A 16,176-nucleotide genomic window follows, 5' to 3' on the forward strand; every position below is an offset into this window, starting at 1 on the left:
AGTTATTTGCTCTTGATAGACCATGCAGATAAAGATAGCATAAGAAAAAATGAATTCATTCAACGTTATAATTCTTATTGATTTGTCAAGTTATTATCTATTTTTATTTATTTATTTATTACATTTTTGACTCTGCTTTGTGGGGTTTTATAGTTGTGGAGAAGTAGAAAGAAACTATACAACAATACATAATTTAATAAAATTTAACAATACAGATTTATACATATAGTACTGGAAGATTTTACAAGAAAAAATCTTCCTTGAATTAAAGACACTCAAAAACAAATTCAAAAAATCTTTACTTTACGTACTATGGTATACATTTTTTATTGACGTTATTTTTGAACTGAAGATTTAATAAAAATGAAATTATTAATTATCATATTTATTTAGTTTTTCTTAAACATTGATTTCCATTTATACTATAGGCATAAATGTTTTGTTTTGTTTCTAATGCAATATATTTGTTTACGACGTATCCAGGCGCGGGAAGCCGTTGTACCTGAGCCAGGACCGGCTAGAGCTTCTGCAAGCGCAGTGGCTCGCGCACCGCTTCGACCACACCAAGCGCACCTGGGTGTGGCACCGTGACTCGCTCTGAGGTACCGCCATCTTTAATCATCTATCAAGTACAATTAATTATTAACGAAAATGCAAACAATGTAAAAGATACAATGCAAATATAACAGCTTATTATGAATCATGATGTAAAGGATCATTGGTTGTTGGTTCAAAAACTTTAAAGGAATGTATAGCTCACTTGTCACTTATTTCGAGTAAGTAATTGCTTAGAAATATGTAACATTAATTTCTGCCAGTGCAAAGTCTGCAGAGATACAATGTAAACAATGAATAATTTTAATATAAAATAGTTCGAATTTTGAAAATTTTATATTTTATTATCATTACATTTGGCAATATTTGAATAAAAGCTGGTTCAAGATGAGTAAATTTGATTTTTATTTAAAACAATTGATTTGCGTTATTTAGTTCAAGATGGTTGAAATTAAATATAAGGAATGCTTAATGACAAAGTGTTGCTGTGTTATAGCCGACGTCACTCTGAATTTCATAAAGGCTGTAAAAATAACTTCTAGGCAGTCGCTGCAGTGTTTGTCTCATTTCAATGAAATTACGTTTGGTTGTCTCGTGGGTCCTTAAAGCGCCATCTGTAGTCCTTCCTCGTTGTGCAGTGACTCAATTTCAAATAACATACTGTTATTAATTACTTCTGAAACCATTGAATTCTAGCTATATATTTACATCTTTACAATTCTTTACAAGAACTCAAAAATTTTAATTCCAGATATAGAGCCCGCGATGACGACACCTGTACAAGGAAGCTAATGGAGAGATGTTCTATGAAATGTTTAAATTATAAGTTGAGCTGCATACCCGCGGACGGTTCGCGCTCCACCCGCTCGTATTTATTGCTTTATCAGACCGACAGGCGGCGCTGTCCGCACAGTGCACCCGAACATCGCGTGAATTAAAACGCGCTCGCTTTGCAAACTCCGAACGTTGTTGTTGAACATTTGTTTATTTTCTTTCTCATAATTACTTTTAATTTAAACATTTATTAATCATTAAATATTACATTTTATTTACATTGGCTGTGTTTTGGGATACATTTGTTTATTTATTTGATCTCTATCAGAGCATCGTTTGGTAATTCACGCGAGACGCAATAGCAACGACAAACAATATTCACTTACCGCTTACAATTTCAACGACTTTACTGTACAGTGGCTTATTATGTATTAAATTATATTTCATAACTAGAGTCGTATATTAGAAAACGAAATGTAATTTTTTTTAGTTTAGGTATGTCCTTCCAGCCAGGATATAACACAATTACGCTCTAAATATTTGAGATTAGAGAAAGAAATTGTTCAAGTTGCCGTCTAGATCTACATTACGTAGTACAAGTTGTCTAACGTAGACAGCTCTCGATATATTGTAGTTTTTATAGTGTTAGTCCATAGATAACGTTCTTTAGTTATAATGGTACTAATCAGCACGACTTCAACGAGAAATGGTTGCAATATGTTATACAATACAAATGAAATAAGTTGAAAAAAGAATGAAAATGTCAATGCATCGATCAGAGGCGCATCTTAAGCCTGCACATAAACTGTTATAAATACCTATTAACTCCTTATTTTAGATATATTTGTCTTTCAGTGAATTTTTATTTAATTACGCACCCCTGTCGAACATCAGTTATAGCATTAACTCAATGTACCCCGGCGTGTTGTGTGTTTACATGTGACGACTGAACAATGTTGCGGACGTGTAGAATACTACGCGTCTTATATTTAGTTTCGGAAGTCGTCGCGGTGTCGTCTCGTGTAAATAGACATCGCGCCGGCGCAACTCAGGGCGTTGTTAGGGCTGTGAATATTTAAAATATATTTCTTCTTCACACGGTTCGCGGCGGACACTGCATTGCTATGATAAATTATTTAAATCGTTAATACTTAAATCCCAAATTATGTCACACTGTTTTATTAAAATAATGTCTATAGTTCCCGGAGATAAATATTGCACATCGAACTATTGGAAACAGACAATCGGCTAATTTCGGCCTCGTAGAGCTTTATCTCAGTCGTACGAAATAAAACGACTGATTTTTGTCAGTCACATAGATAGTGCTCTACGAAGCCGAAAATAGCCGATTGTCTGTTTCCAAAGGTCGATGTGCAATGTTTATCGCCGGGTACTGTAACGGTTCCATTTAGTTTAAAATAAACATTAAAAGGTTTTTAATATTTAATTTGAATTCATGTTCATTTTATTGGTTGTCTGTGATAAATCTTTAGAAAGTATAGCAATAATGTATATTTTTGAATTAAAATACGTAATAATATAGAAACATCGTTTTTAAGTATAATCGTGTCTTGGATTAAAATCCATCTAAAGATCAATATTTTCTTTTTTTTTAATACTGAAGTATGGCAAAATTTATGAAATATAATCACGTCTGATTAAAGAAATATAATTCTATAATTTGTGATGAGCTTATTCGCCGTGAGCCGTGTATTTAGAATGTAGCGTCTCCGTTTATTTATCGCGTGCAATCTTCGTGGCCTTAATTTAGTTTTCTTTTATTTTTCTATCTACTAAATCCGTGATTGTACACTGTTTATGAAAAGTAGCTTATTTTGCTTTAGATTTTTTTATATTTATGACGTGTGTACAATTTCGTTTAAAGTTTGTAAACGTTTTCTTTTTGTTAGCAAGCGGTCTGATGCAAAGATTTTATTAAAATCTATATTGTGATCGCGGATCCATAATTAACTATAGCAATCGAATGTGCCAACTCGATGTTTCGCTTCTGGATCTGTTTAAAATCGATTTTTTTTGTTATAATACCGTCATAATATACACTTCCTATCGTTTATTGTATCATTTTAATATTAAAACTGATTAATATTATTAATGTAATTCATCGTTTGTTTTATTTTCTTTACGTATTATGTTATTTTTATTAGTACTCTTATATGTTTTTAATGGAAATCAAATGTATTTTCCTCTCACCAGATGATTCAACAATGAAATTTGTTTTCTCAGTACAATAATAATCCTGAAATTCATTCGTAGGATAATGATACGATAGTTGAACGTATGTAGAGACGTGGGGAGTAGTCGCTCTCAGTTTAGTTCGTTAACAAGCGCGTCTCGTGCGGCAGGAGTATTGTTAACACGTGTATCTTATGATTGTTCTTGTATATATTTCAATCATTAAAGTTGTTGATATTTCAAAATGTTTTTATTTTCTTTAAACCACTTCCTATGCATCCTTAATACTTTTCGTGCCCCGACAGTTTTTTAGGCCGAATAAGGCGTATACGACCTGCAAGATAAATATTAAAAAAAGTAATTTCCAGACGTGCTTTACACTTTTTCAATGCTGCAAAACTATAATAAGCGAAAAAAAATTGTTTATTTTTTAATATACATTACGTACACGCATACGTGATGTGAAGTTAACTATATTAGACCCTATAATTCAATTTTTAAGAAACCTTGTTTTTCAATGCGAACTGCAAATGGCCTGAACGGGGAGTGCAACAGGAGTCGTATACGTCCCGCATGGCATGGAATGTGTTAATTCCCATTGGTTCATGTGCACACTCAGGTGTCCACGGGAGACTTGACGGGGTTCCACGACAGCGTGACAAAATATGGAAACATTGTGTGAAATGTGGCGAAGGTGATGTGTAGTATTACGGTACGCTGAGAACGTTGCTGCCCATCGTCTAGAAACTTGCTTGTGAGCTGTGGCAATCCTATACAATTAATGTACTGTGTTTATTACATGAGATTGCATCCCGGCAATCGAACCCGTGACCTTAAGTTCGCAAATCTGTCCCCTACCGTTGCGCTAGTGCTACTCTAGCTACATACACAAGGTTACTGTTAATGATCTTAAAATAATCTTTAAAAGCATACTTCCTGGATAGGCAAATAAAACAAAGGCATTATTGTTAAAAGTTTATATTGTACATCAACTATGATTTGTTTAGAGGTAGAACATTCTACACTTAAATTAAACCGCTAACGATTGGGGTTACAATCGGTACAATGATTACAATCATAATCGGCGTGGTGATACCAACTATAGGCGGAGCACATCAACCGGCCGCGGCCGCGCGGCGGGGGCGCGCCGCTGCGGTTGGCATTATAAGTACTGCTTTATTTTAAACAAAGATAATTAATTTTGTACCAAACATATTACTCTTTTATATTTGGATCAATTTCAAAAGCAAAATTAAACATCTCCGCGTAAAGTTGATGCGTTAATCACAATGTTAAAAATAAAACCTAACTATACATAATGTCTCCTCTGTGAAAATATATGACATGTATATATATATATATTCACAATACAAAACGTAGAAGTACATTCATTTATTTTAAGGGGTTATCACAGAAAAAAAATGTTATCAAACAATAAATGATGGCAACCTCGATTATGCACCGTGTTACGAAACGAAATAAATTCTAAATTTGAATATAAATCGATTACGAACTAATAAAAATACTTAAATGTAAATACTGAAGTCTATATGATTAGCAAAATAACATTATGCGATATAATGTAAATAAACACCTCTCTTTACGTGTACACAGCTATTAAAAGCAAGGAATGTTAATTTTCGATTGCAGAACACGCGCTATGTCCAGGGCCACGCGTCTCCGGGGCGCTCGCTCGCGGTCGCCCTGTACTCCTAACGCAATTACATATAACTCCTCGATCTCAGACATTTAAGACGCCGTGTCAAAAATATAACTTCCAAATTGAATCATACACATATATATCTGAATTGGACGTACGAAGAATCGCGCTGATCTATAAGTATATCACAGCATCCAATACGAGATGATCTATTGTTCACTCTAAACTACGTGTAGCCATACGCACGCCAGACGGATTCACTAACAGAATCGCATCTGTCACGCCATCTGTATAACTATTATATACACTTACATATACACATGTAGATATAATTTCTAAAAAGTTTCTGAACACATTTCGATAAGATATTGGGACAGTCAAGTCTAATTCCGGTCGACGGCGGCGTCGACCGCTCGATATGGCACTCAAAATGGTCAAGCGAAAACACTATAGGCCGATCTCTCTAGAAGCATTACGTATAGACGCGACTCGATCTTATTGCATTAGGTCTCAGTAAAACTATAAATTCGTAACAACTAATTCATACGTTTATACACAATAGATGTACATCGACTAACTAAACAATACGAAGCTAGCGGACGCGGCGCGTCTGAACCTACGGCGGGTCTGCGGATAACATTTATATACGTATATATTTATTTATATATACTGTTTCATCTGAGATCTGAACGCAAACAATCTCCAATTTTGTTACTGAAAACCATTCGTGTCATGTACGACATATAAAACAGGACAATACTGATAATGATTTTAAATTGCTTTATTTTTTGTATTAGGTCTATTTTATACAAAATTTTTCTTGATAATAAATAATCATACCTTCCAAATTAAATTAGTCCACTCAAATATGATTGGAATAGGCGGAAACGATTTTATTCAATTATGCAAAACGTGTATATAAAATTCCGGACATTTTATTTTGAGTGTCCGGAAATTTAAATAGGGTCAAACGTTTATATAAATATGGAAAATCCGGCATTCCGTAATATACAAAAATAGTCGGATTTTCTCTAGTGTCCGGAGGTAAAAATAAAATTCCGTACACTCGAAAAAGTTGGCTAAAAATCTATGTGATCAATACAAAAAAATAACGAAACGTCTAAACATGTACCGGTTTTGTAGGTTAATATAACAGCCGCCAATTACAGTTTTTCTTCACATCGTCTTTGGTCAATATATAATTCTCATTATTGTACCCAATACTATCAAAACAAATTATTATATGGGCAAGTATCAAAATCTGTTAAACCTGTTTTGATCACTACCTATATATAGTCCTGTTTTATATGTCAACTTATGAAACATATGAGTGTGAAAACCGGACAAACATTATATTTGTAAATATATATACAGCTTAGATATCCGACTTCACACAAAACGTGTTAAACGTTCATTTTCCGGACGTGCAGACAACAAACCGACGCCGCGTTTAAACATCCGACTACTTCATTGTTCTACAGCGCTATATGCTCTATGGTCCATTTTGTTTATGACAATATATAACATTTTATATTACAAGCTACGAGTAGAGGTAACTAAATCTATACACTATGATTACTTGGCAGATATGTTGTATTGTTGTAGTTTCTATCAAAATCTTTTATTGACAATCAATTGGATTTTCAGCTAATCAAATTCAAAAACGAAAATTTATAATGTTCGACGAATTGTATACTTGCACTCGTGTATATTAAACTTGGCCAAGTAAATAATAATAATATAACATAGATATAAATTTGTAATAAAATAATCTAATTTTAATCAAACAGAAAATGGCCACTATAGTGCTGCAGAAACCACTGTCCACCGCGACGTGCTTACTATTCTTTCGGCCCCCTTCACTTTCGTTTTTCTTTTGGGCGCGGTACAGCGGTGTCGGTAACACTATAATAATGAACATAATTTTTTAAATGGAGAAAAGGCGTTTATTGACTGACTGGTCAAATTCTTGACCAAATTTGACACAAATTGTTTCTAATAAATTAGTTAACCTTGTTTCTCCTAAGGGACAGTTATGGTTCCTTCTATGTACAAACATTTTTTTCACAACATCTGATGCTATAACATACACCAATACCTCAATTACAAGTACGAGTGAAATTGTAGTACTAATTTTCACTGTGTCGTTACATTTTTGAAGCTGCATTTTTTTTAGATTCGAGTCAGTTTTTTATTCTAAAAGATGGCAGCACTTAATTTTTATTGCGCCATGTCATTCAAACTCGGGGATTTCCTTTCGAAACAAAAATCAACGCAATTATAATACTTTTATTCTCACTACGTTTAGCTAATTTTAGAATTCAGTTTCAATGACGTAGTGTGTAGTGCTTTTTAAAAAGAGAATAATAAATCTATACAAATCTTTACGTGTTGTTTTTGTTAACAAAAAATTTAAATACTTTTCGAATTTATTACAATTTTTTTTAAAAAGTAATATTTTTGTAACCCTATCTTTAAATGGTTTGCTATAGAAAATCTTAAATCATGTTGCGTCGTGTTTTTTTTGAACGCCACCACGAGGCAAAGTGAGGCATTGGTGTATTTCATAAAATTATTTTTAATGATTTATATCGTGAATAATGTCTAACCAGATGTTAACCAACTCGGCTGGGCAGAGTTAGAGAAACTACCAAACATCTTATCGTCTAATATCCTTCTGTACCTTAAGACGAAGGTGTACGACCAATGTGGATTACTAGAGGTAACCATGGAGAGGAATATGCTCGGATATTCTCTAACGATTGAATCCAGAATGTGGTAGTTTGTAAACAAACACAGCCCAGCATTGCGCTAAGTTTAGGTGGCATTAGACTGACCACACAGCGCACAGAACAGATGTCCACTCTTGACTAAATAAGTCTGATCATATAAAACCAGAACTTTTTCCTAATAACACACAGCCTTCAGATGTTCCCCATGTCTTCAAAAATTCCTGGCTCAAAGAAACCATCAGTCCAGATGATGTCATCGCACTAAAGAAGTTTTAGGGAGTCATTATACTGATCACCAGAGAATATTTATTATCCACTCATCATCATTTAAGCCATTGATCCTTTGCCTGACTAAGGCCTCCCCCAAAAATTACCAATGGGATCGATTGGAAGAGGCCTACACCCTGCCTTTTGCGTGGTCTTATGTCCACCTTTATCAGTGGATGTTTTACATTGTGCTTGCTGGTTTATAGTGTCTAAGGCACCAGTGGATTTCTGTTCTGCGCTATGACCTGCCCATTGCCACCCACCTCTGTTCAAAGAGGGAACAAATACAAATATTCAAAAGTCGTCGTATATCCCAGCAGTGGAAATAAGGCCAATATGATGAAATATAAACCCATAATTACACTTTTCTCCATACAAATGTTGCATTAAATTGAACACAACTAAACCTGTACTTTAATGTTAAAATAATTGAATGTTTCAGTTATTTTTACCCTGTTAGGTTCGCATTTGATATTTAAGTAGTGTTAAAATTTACATGGAAACCAGTTAAAAATGAACGCGTATTAATACTATACAAAACACTGCAATTGACAAGGATCGCAATACATGCGATTGTTCGTAACTAAACACGGTTAATCTAATCCTATATATATATATATTTATACTAAACCTACCGGTCAACTCACACACAGTACACTAAAGTTGTAGACTTCTGACAAATATATGACAGCATATAAAATATTACTATTCTAATAACAATGTACTTTATCATATAATATGTAGTACCCCAACCGACACCCAGCGCCGCTAAAACAAAACATTACTAACCCAACTTGAGTATAAAAATTAATTGCCCCCATGGAAAACACCGTGATCACATGGTGTTACATATAACGCTCTACACTGGACTTCGGCCGTCCAGCAGTTCGGTATAACATCACTTACTGGCCTTAGAACTTGAGTGAATCAAAATTGAACCCTATCCCATAGCCACAGGGTTCATATTGTGATGTTACAGGAGTATACAAATTAAATGTCCGATACAATGCAGTGTTCCCATGGATTGACATATTACGCTCTACACTGAACCTCCAAGGTCCAGCTGTTCGATACGTATACTGGCCTTTGAAACGTGTCAATTAAAATTGGATCCTAACCCACTGCGATAGGGTTCATATTGCGATGCTCAGTGATTATACAAATTAAATGTCCGATAGAAAGCAGTGTTGCCATGACGTTGCACATTATGCTCTACACTGACCCTCCTAGGTCGAGCTGTTCGATACATCTAGCCTTTGAAAAGTGTCAATCAAAATTGTACCGTCGATCATCGCGATTAGGTTGAGATTGTGATGCTAGTACAATTGGTAAATAAATTAACTGTCCAATAGAAAGCACCGTGTTTCCATGACGTAACAAATTACGCCCTACACTGGACGTCACCTGTCCAGCTGATCGGTACAATACCTAATGTGGCAATCAAAATTGGACCGTAACTGACCGCCATAGGGTTCATATCGCGAGCGCGCGACGGTGTTATAAGGCTCCAGGCCAGAGGGGCGCGGGGGCGTGGGCGGGGGCGGAGGCTGGCGGCGAGTCGTCGACGGGGCAGTCGCAGTCGTCGCGCGTCTCCACGAAGTTGCCGTAGTCGTCGGTGAGCGAGCTGTGACGGATGGCGCCGCATACGTGCCGCCTTGCACCCGACCACCACCATCGTTCTGTGTCATTAAAGACATTTGCTTATAAAAGGTGCTTCGTTGTAGGAGCGTACATTCTGACAGAATATCTTTAAAAAGGTGAATGTATATCTCATAATTAGTACAAAATGTAAAATGTACACTCATTTTTATCACTCTATATATAAAGCCATCACACTGAAGTATGTTACATTAATATCTTTTATTATTTACAACAGAAGCTAGAATAAAATTGTGTTCTAAATAACATGAACAAAGTAAAGCAATGTTTCAAATTCTTCCCTGAAACTGCGAGTGAAATTCTTTGATATGGCAGAGACATCGAAAGATTGTGTGAAGAGCCAAGCAACAAACACAATCACAATTGCTCTGACTAAAACCCACCTCTGCTTATGTCCACGTCTGGCATCAACTCCTCGTTCATCAGCGCAGAGAGTGCATCATCAGTGTAGCTTGCATCTGCAATACCAAGAGTTATTTTTGTTTATCAAAAAATACATAAAAATTTAATAAAATTGTACAGAGGAAACTTTAAATGTATGCTAGAAAATCAGCAGGGTATGTAGTGAGTTGCGAAGACCACGAACCGCCAAATACGGCGTAGGAGGTTTAGTCAGATGACGCTAGATGGATGCCGTTTCCAACGGCTCCTGTTAGAAATCTATGAAGGAAGTCTATATTCAGTACTGGACGTTCTGTGGACGTCTAAAATGATGAATCTTTATTACATATATATATTTAAATGAATACACATATATCATTTTATAATTAAAAACATAAAAGCGTAAGCAAACACGAGTATAAATTAAAATTATAAACTAAGTATTCAAAAAGTAGGTTCCATATTTTAAGTATCTATTTGTAAAAATACTATTAGATAAATTTATTAATAGTCAAGTAATGAATACATAGATATATGCCTATAATTAAAAAATTAAGTATTTATCGGGGGAACTATCGAGCGGTCCGACAAGTTACTCAGCCATCAACAAACGCAGCGGTGGGGATCACGTTAGTTTTTCTTCGACTCCTCCCCCACTTCGCCGCGCTTTCTTAAGACGCGGTACAGGTGTTTTGGTAGCACTACATTTATATGTAATTGCGATACACAAACCGTTTTCTTCTTTAATAACGGGCTCTTCCTTGACGACTGTGATGACAGTGGGCGATGTGGGCGTGGTCGGCGTAGTGGGCGTGGCCGGTGGCGTGGGCGCTGCGTCCACAACGGACGGTATTATTCCCGCTTCCCCGCTGCTGTTCGAACTACACTCCGGGCTGTATGGCGCCATCTATAATTTTGAAAGTGTAAGATTAAACTAATTGTTTATCTGTACAGGATGATTACTTATAGGTGTAAAAGCTGTAAATGATCGCGGGTTCGATTCCCGGGATACATGCTTATTACTAATTATTACATATAACTCACACTTTGTGCAGTGTTTATAGAGAATTGCCACTGTTCACAAATAAGCTTGCAGAGAATCGGCACCAGCATCCCCTACGTATCATAATACCATACTACGATCGCTAACCCACCTGTCAAGGATGACTATTATGGTATGTCCCTTCATGAGGGAGAGGTTTAAGCCTTGCAGTGGGCATCTATGAGCTTAATAGAAAACGTTACCCTATTCCGAAACATAATGATACCATAGTAATAGATAACATAATGATAATATATAAGGTTGTCAAATATCTCCCTTCCGCCTTTTTGTCTTTTGAATTTCGCGGCTATGTACAAAGCGCTACAGAGCTCGTATCTGGCAATACTATACATAATTTGAAAGGTCTTGACATAACCTACAAAACGACGCTATGCATGCAACTGGACCGCTTGAAGCAGGCGATCGACCAGAAGCGTCCAGAATTGGCCAACAGGAAGGGTGTAGTGTTCCACCAGGACAACGCCAGACCACACACTTCGTTGATGACTCGTCAGAAGCTACGGGAGCTCGGATGGGAGGTTTTATCACATCCACCATATAGCCCGGATATAGCGCCAAGTGATTACCACCTGTTCCTGTCCATGGCGAACGCCCTTGGTGGTGTAAAGTTGAACTCAAAAGAGGTTTGTGAAAAGTGGCTGTCCGAGTTCTTCGCAAAAAAGGAGGGGGGCGTCTACGAGGGAGGTATTATGAAGTTGCCGTCTAGATGGAAACAGATTATCGAACAAAACGGCGCATATTTGAACTAAACCGATCACTGCAACACTTTTTATGAAGCATTGAATAAAGAGCAAAAAAGCGGAAGGGAGATATTTGACAACCTGTTAGTATGAAAAAGCGATTTTTAAATTCTGATAATTACATGTTAAAATTAGGACAGTTAAAAATGGGACTGCACAAAATTTCACCCATTTATGGGGTTCAGAGGGTGTTTGAAAAGTGGACAGGAGACTGTATTGTTATAATAATGTAATAAATAATTAATTGATGTGGCTAACGCAATAGGAGAGGCTCAGTAGGCACTGTAATCTGATGTACCTTTTTTTGGGAAAACATTAGACATTTGTGAACATTCTCGGAGCATTACCTGGCCATATAACAATCAAAATGAAACTGCTCCTGGTTTAACTTTAGAATGTAAGAACATTAGAATGTAAAAATTGACATATGTCTTGATTTTAATTGATTTAACTAAAATCTTAATTATTATCACATTATTCAGAGACAATGCAATTAGCATTTATTCTACTCAGTATAAAATAAATTAGATAAAAATATAATAATTCTGGATAACAAACCCGAAGGCTGCGCCGGCGTCGCGGTGTGACTTCCGCCATTTTGTAACTGCTATCCATTGCCCAGTAAGAACCTTTCCCCGGATCATCCTTACTGCGAGGTACTTTCATGAAGCACTTGTTCAGCGATAAGTTGTGTCTTATTGAATTCTGAAAATAACATATTGAAAAATGGAACAATATAAAAATAGTTTGCTTGCGATATAAAAAAAACTAGAGACATCCATAGCTGAACAGTGGCTTTTCCTAGATATTTATATATAGGACTGGTTTGAAGTCGTCACAATTTTTTTTATAACATTATTAATATTATTTAAGAAGATGCTAAAAGATTGTAAGGTACTCTGCATTTGATTTGATTCATCATTAATATTAATTGTTTATTAACATTGGTTTTAGTTACTTTATATCCACACAAAGTTGTCAGAACACTTTGCGATAAATATAACACTGAAAACTGTATAAACTGAATTTTGCTATAAATACAAACCATGACACATTTAAATTGGAACCCAGATTTTTGTTAAATTGTAGATAGTTGTTAATGATGTATAAAAGGCCTCTTATAAATAGGCTAATGATTATTCAAACAATTTTGTTTCATATTAAAGTTATTCATACCATCCAGCCTTTCCCAGCCTCTTTGTAATATGGAAAAGCATTGCAGATGTAGTTGTATATTTCATTCAGGGTCATCTTTCCATTGGCGGAGCTGCTGATGGCCAGTCTGATCATGCTTGCATAACTGTAAAATATTAACAAATTTATTAAACACAGATTAAAAAAGCCTTATTCCCTTAATTCTAAACATTGTATAGTGTTCAGCAGTCGAAATATACAGGGCATAGTATCTTGAAAATTCAAGGTTCCTTCTGGAGAACCATAGCAATATTTTTGGATTGCAATGATTCTTCCCGGTGTATATGTGATATGAAGAAATTTTATAATTTTGAATTACATGCATCATTTTGACATAGCCAAAGATATCTACAAATAGCCTCCGCTCTACATGTTCCTTCCCTTAACATTTAAATATTAGAAATCCATAAGAGTAATTTTGTATATTATGTGTAATTGAAATCATACACTCTCCTAGTCATATACACTGTTTATATGTATACCAGCTGTCCCCCATCCACTTCCAGAGAGTGTTAAACACCTGTTTAACCACATTGTCCATGAAATTGAATTAAATCCATTTTAAGTTGCTCTCTACTTGAAGAAAGGAATATCCATACTAAAATTTTGAGTATCTAAGCTGTGAAAATCTCTCACAAATATATATATATATTAGCAAAAACTTAGTTCTGCATAATAACATATAATGTAGATAAACAGAACACATAGTTGTGAAGTGATTGTGCCGCATTAGATAACTATATGCACAACAAATAAATAATGAGATGATTCATTATTACCATCCATGGCTACACATGGAATTGAATATATAGAATACCCAGTTATAAGCTGATATCTAGGTAATATAGTAATGGTTATTTAATAATACTGGTTGTTTATAACTTATACACGGGTCTTATTAGCTATAATTCTAAATATTTTTATGATAATAAATTCAATATTGGTATGAAACAATAGAAAACCAAAAGTATGAGTAAGTTACAAGTTACACTTTTCCTCAAACTTCTTAGAAGTGGCCTCTACAAAAATAAGTAATAAATTTTATAGAACTGTACCATTAAAGTATTATGGTAACAAAAAATTGCTGCAAAAATTATTATATTAAATGACAACTCATCTACATAGAAAATGAGTAATACAATTTATAGCTCAAGTGGTTGGATGATACATGGTTTTTTATGCATTTGAATATTTCCTTATCCAAAAAAAAAAAATAATAATGAAAAATATGATATTAATGAGCTAAAACTATCAGTCAGTCTAGCCATGTACCAAATTTAACTTAATAATTTTGTGTAAACTATAAAAATAATGTCAAATAAAGCAAGGACTGATACAGATAAAACCAATATTTAAAATTTAGAACAAATTCTACCTAAATTAGTAAAAGTAAAATAAGAACCAAAGAAAATGTAATTGTATGACATTAAGGTAGCCAGAATCATAAATAGTATAAATCTACATTCTGGTCACCATAAAACAAAAGTTTACGAACTTCAGTATATGCTCGAACATAAGTTCAATAACATAACAAAACACAAAAGGTTAACAAAACCAGGAAAAAACCTAGGCCCAAGGGTCTAGAACAGAAAAAAAATTAGATAATCATGGACGCTTAAGTAAAGGGCCAACCTGGAAAGACAAATGCCAATATCTTAATTTTTATTTTTTGCCATGTAACAAATTAAAAATAAAAAAAAAATAGAAAATTATATAAGGCCCAAAAAGTCAGAATTTAAGTGAGAAATCTTAAATAGAATATTACTGTAAAATAATTATTTTTGTATGGTTCAAACACATTAATATATTTAAAGGATACTAAACTAGAAATGAATTATTATCAAAATTATCATGCAGCATCATGTTGCAGCATTATGATATGAAACAAAAACTTAATACACATGTAATGTAATATTCTTTAGATATCAAATGCAACAATTTTAGTTTCAATGATAAGTGTAGTACTATGTAAGATGTGACAACATTGTCCTTGAGAATATGATTTACAATGTTTATCAAATGTCTTGTAATTAAATTCTAAATCCAGAGTAGTTTTTAAATATTTGGTGCAATTCCACTAGGAGATTACGGTACATCAATAAAAAAACCTAAGAGACTACATTAACAAAAATCATTATGAAGTATAACTGAGTGACCTAGAGATTATGGATGACACATGATTATATAGGTGTTAACTTATATGAGGAAAATCATTACCTGTAGGCTGGTTTTGTATGTTTGATTTTATTTAGATTTTCTTTAAGTTCCATCTCTTTATTGTTATTCTCCTGCTGGAGACATGGCGGTTGCACATCTTCGTAAAGGAATCGAGGGATAGGGCCCAGGGGACTGTGACGCGGTGGACCCGGGCTGTAGGCCGGCAGCCACTCCACGCCTGGCGACTCGCTCATTGTCTCATACACAAGTCACAAATTTATTTTACTTCACTTCACGCACACATATCTTCTTACAAATTACCAAAAATCAACCGCCTAAAGCCCTTGGAACGACACTTCCGTGGGCGTCAAATTAACTCGCTACCTTTTATGAAGATCTTTGCTATTCATCGTAAAATATCTATCAAAGAACCTTGGAGGGTCGAACATTAGAGACGCGCAAAATAAATATTTTTAATTAAAATAAAAACTAATTGCACACAAAAATGTCCAACAATACTAATTAAATATAAAAAAGAACCTAAAAAAGTAAAGAAAACGTAATTTTCAGAAAATTGGAATTATTATGACATTTGAGGCGCCTACAACAAGGAAAATGGCGGCAGACAGATAAACTAAGTTAACTATTTTAAAAAATAGTAACTCTATTTCAAATAACATTTTATTTTTTAATCTTGTGTTATAAATTTAACTAAATACAAGTAATATTTTATATCCCATATAAATTCTACAAATTTTATATAAAGTTATCAACTAAAAAGTACAAAGTTGCCATTATTTG

At 34.5% G+C, this 16,176-nt stretch overlaps 2 protein-coding genes across 3 annotated transcripts in view; one reads left to right on the forward strand and one right to left on the reverse strand.

The window, feature by feature from the left end:
- The window catches only part of Ubr3 (Ubr3 ubiquitin ligase), a 102,452-nt gene extending 100,395 nt beyond the window's left edge, over positions 1-2,057 (forward strand). For both annotated transcript variants that reach the window (XM_068776963.1, XM_068776965.1), the window contains exons 32-33: positions 484-602; positions 1,307-2,057. In XM_068776963.1, the coding sequence (XP_068633064.1) occupies positions 484-601 (118 nt within the window). In that variant the 3' untranslated portion in view covers position 602; positions 1,307-2,057. The remainder of the gene's footprint in view (positions 1-483; positions 603-1,306) is intronic.
- A 5,369-nt stretch (positions 2,058-7,426) lies between these two features.
- LOC137933261 (forkhead box protein J2-like) lies at positions 7,427-15,940 on the reverse strand. Its single transcript, XM_068777137.1, has 6 exons — positions 15,436-15,940; positions 13,201-13,324; positions 12,583-12,729; positions 10,954-11,128; positions 10,224-10,298; positions 7,427-9,860 (listed from the first exon to the last, which is right to left on the reverse strand). Exons 1-6 carry the CDS (start codon positions 15,627-15,629, stop codon positions 9,679-9,681), a joined length of 897 nt encoding a protein of 298 aa, XP_068633238.1. The 5' UTR covers positions 15,630-15,940; the 3' UTR covers positions 7,427-9,678.
- Positions 15,941-16,176: the final 236 nt, after the last annotated feature.

The sequence above is a fragment of the Battus philenor genome, unplaced genomic scaffold (genome assembly GCF_028537555.1).
Source record: "Battus philenor isolate CCGP_79_NKW_IND1 unplaced genomic scaffold, ilBatPhil1.0.hap1 SCAF_13, whole genome shotgun sequence".
NCBI classification, from domain to species: domain Eukaryota; kingdom Metazoa; phylum Arthropoda; class Insecta; order Lepidoptera; family Papilionidae; genus Battus; species Battus philenor.

What these genes read in the sequence shown, in the direction of transcription:
- LOC137933261 (XM_068777137.1), bottom strand. Translation starts at nt 15,629, where the DNA reads ATGAGCGAGTCGCCAGGCGTGGAGTGGCTGCCGGCCTACAGCCCGGGT. An exon ending in CATACAAAACCAGCCTACAG is followed by an intron (nt 13,325 to 15,435) that starts GTAATGATTTTC and finishes AATATTTTACAG; the next exon opens with TTATGCAAGCATGATCAGAC. An exon ending in AGGCTGGGAAAGGCTGGATG is followed by an intron (nt 12,730 to 13,200) that starts GTATGAATAACT and finishes TGTTATTTTCAG; the next exon opens with AATTCAATAAGACACAACTT.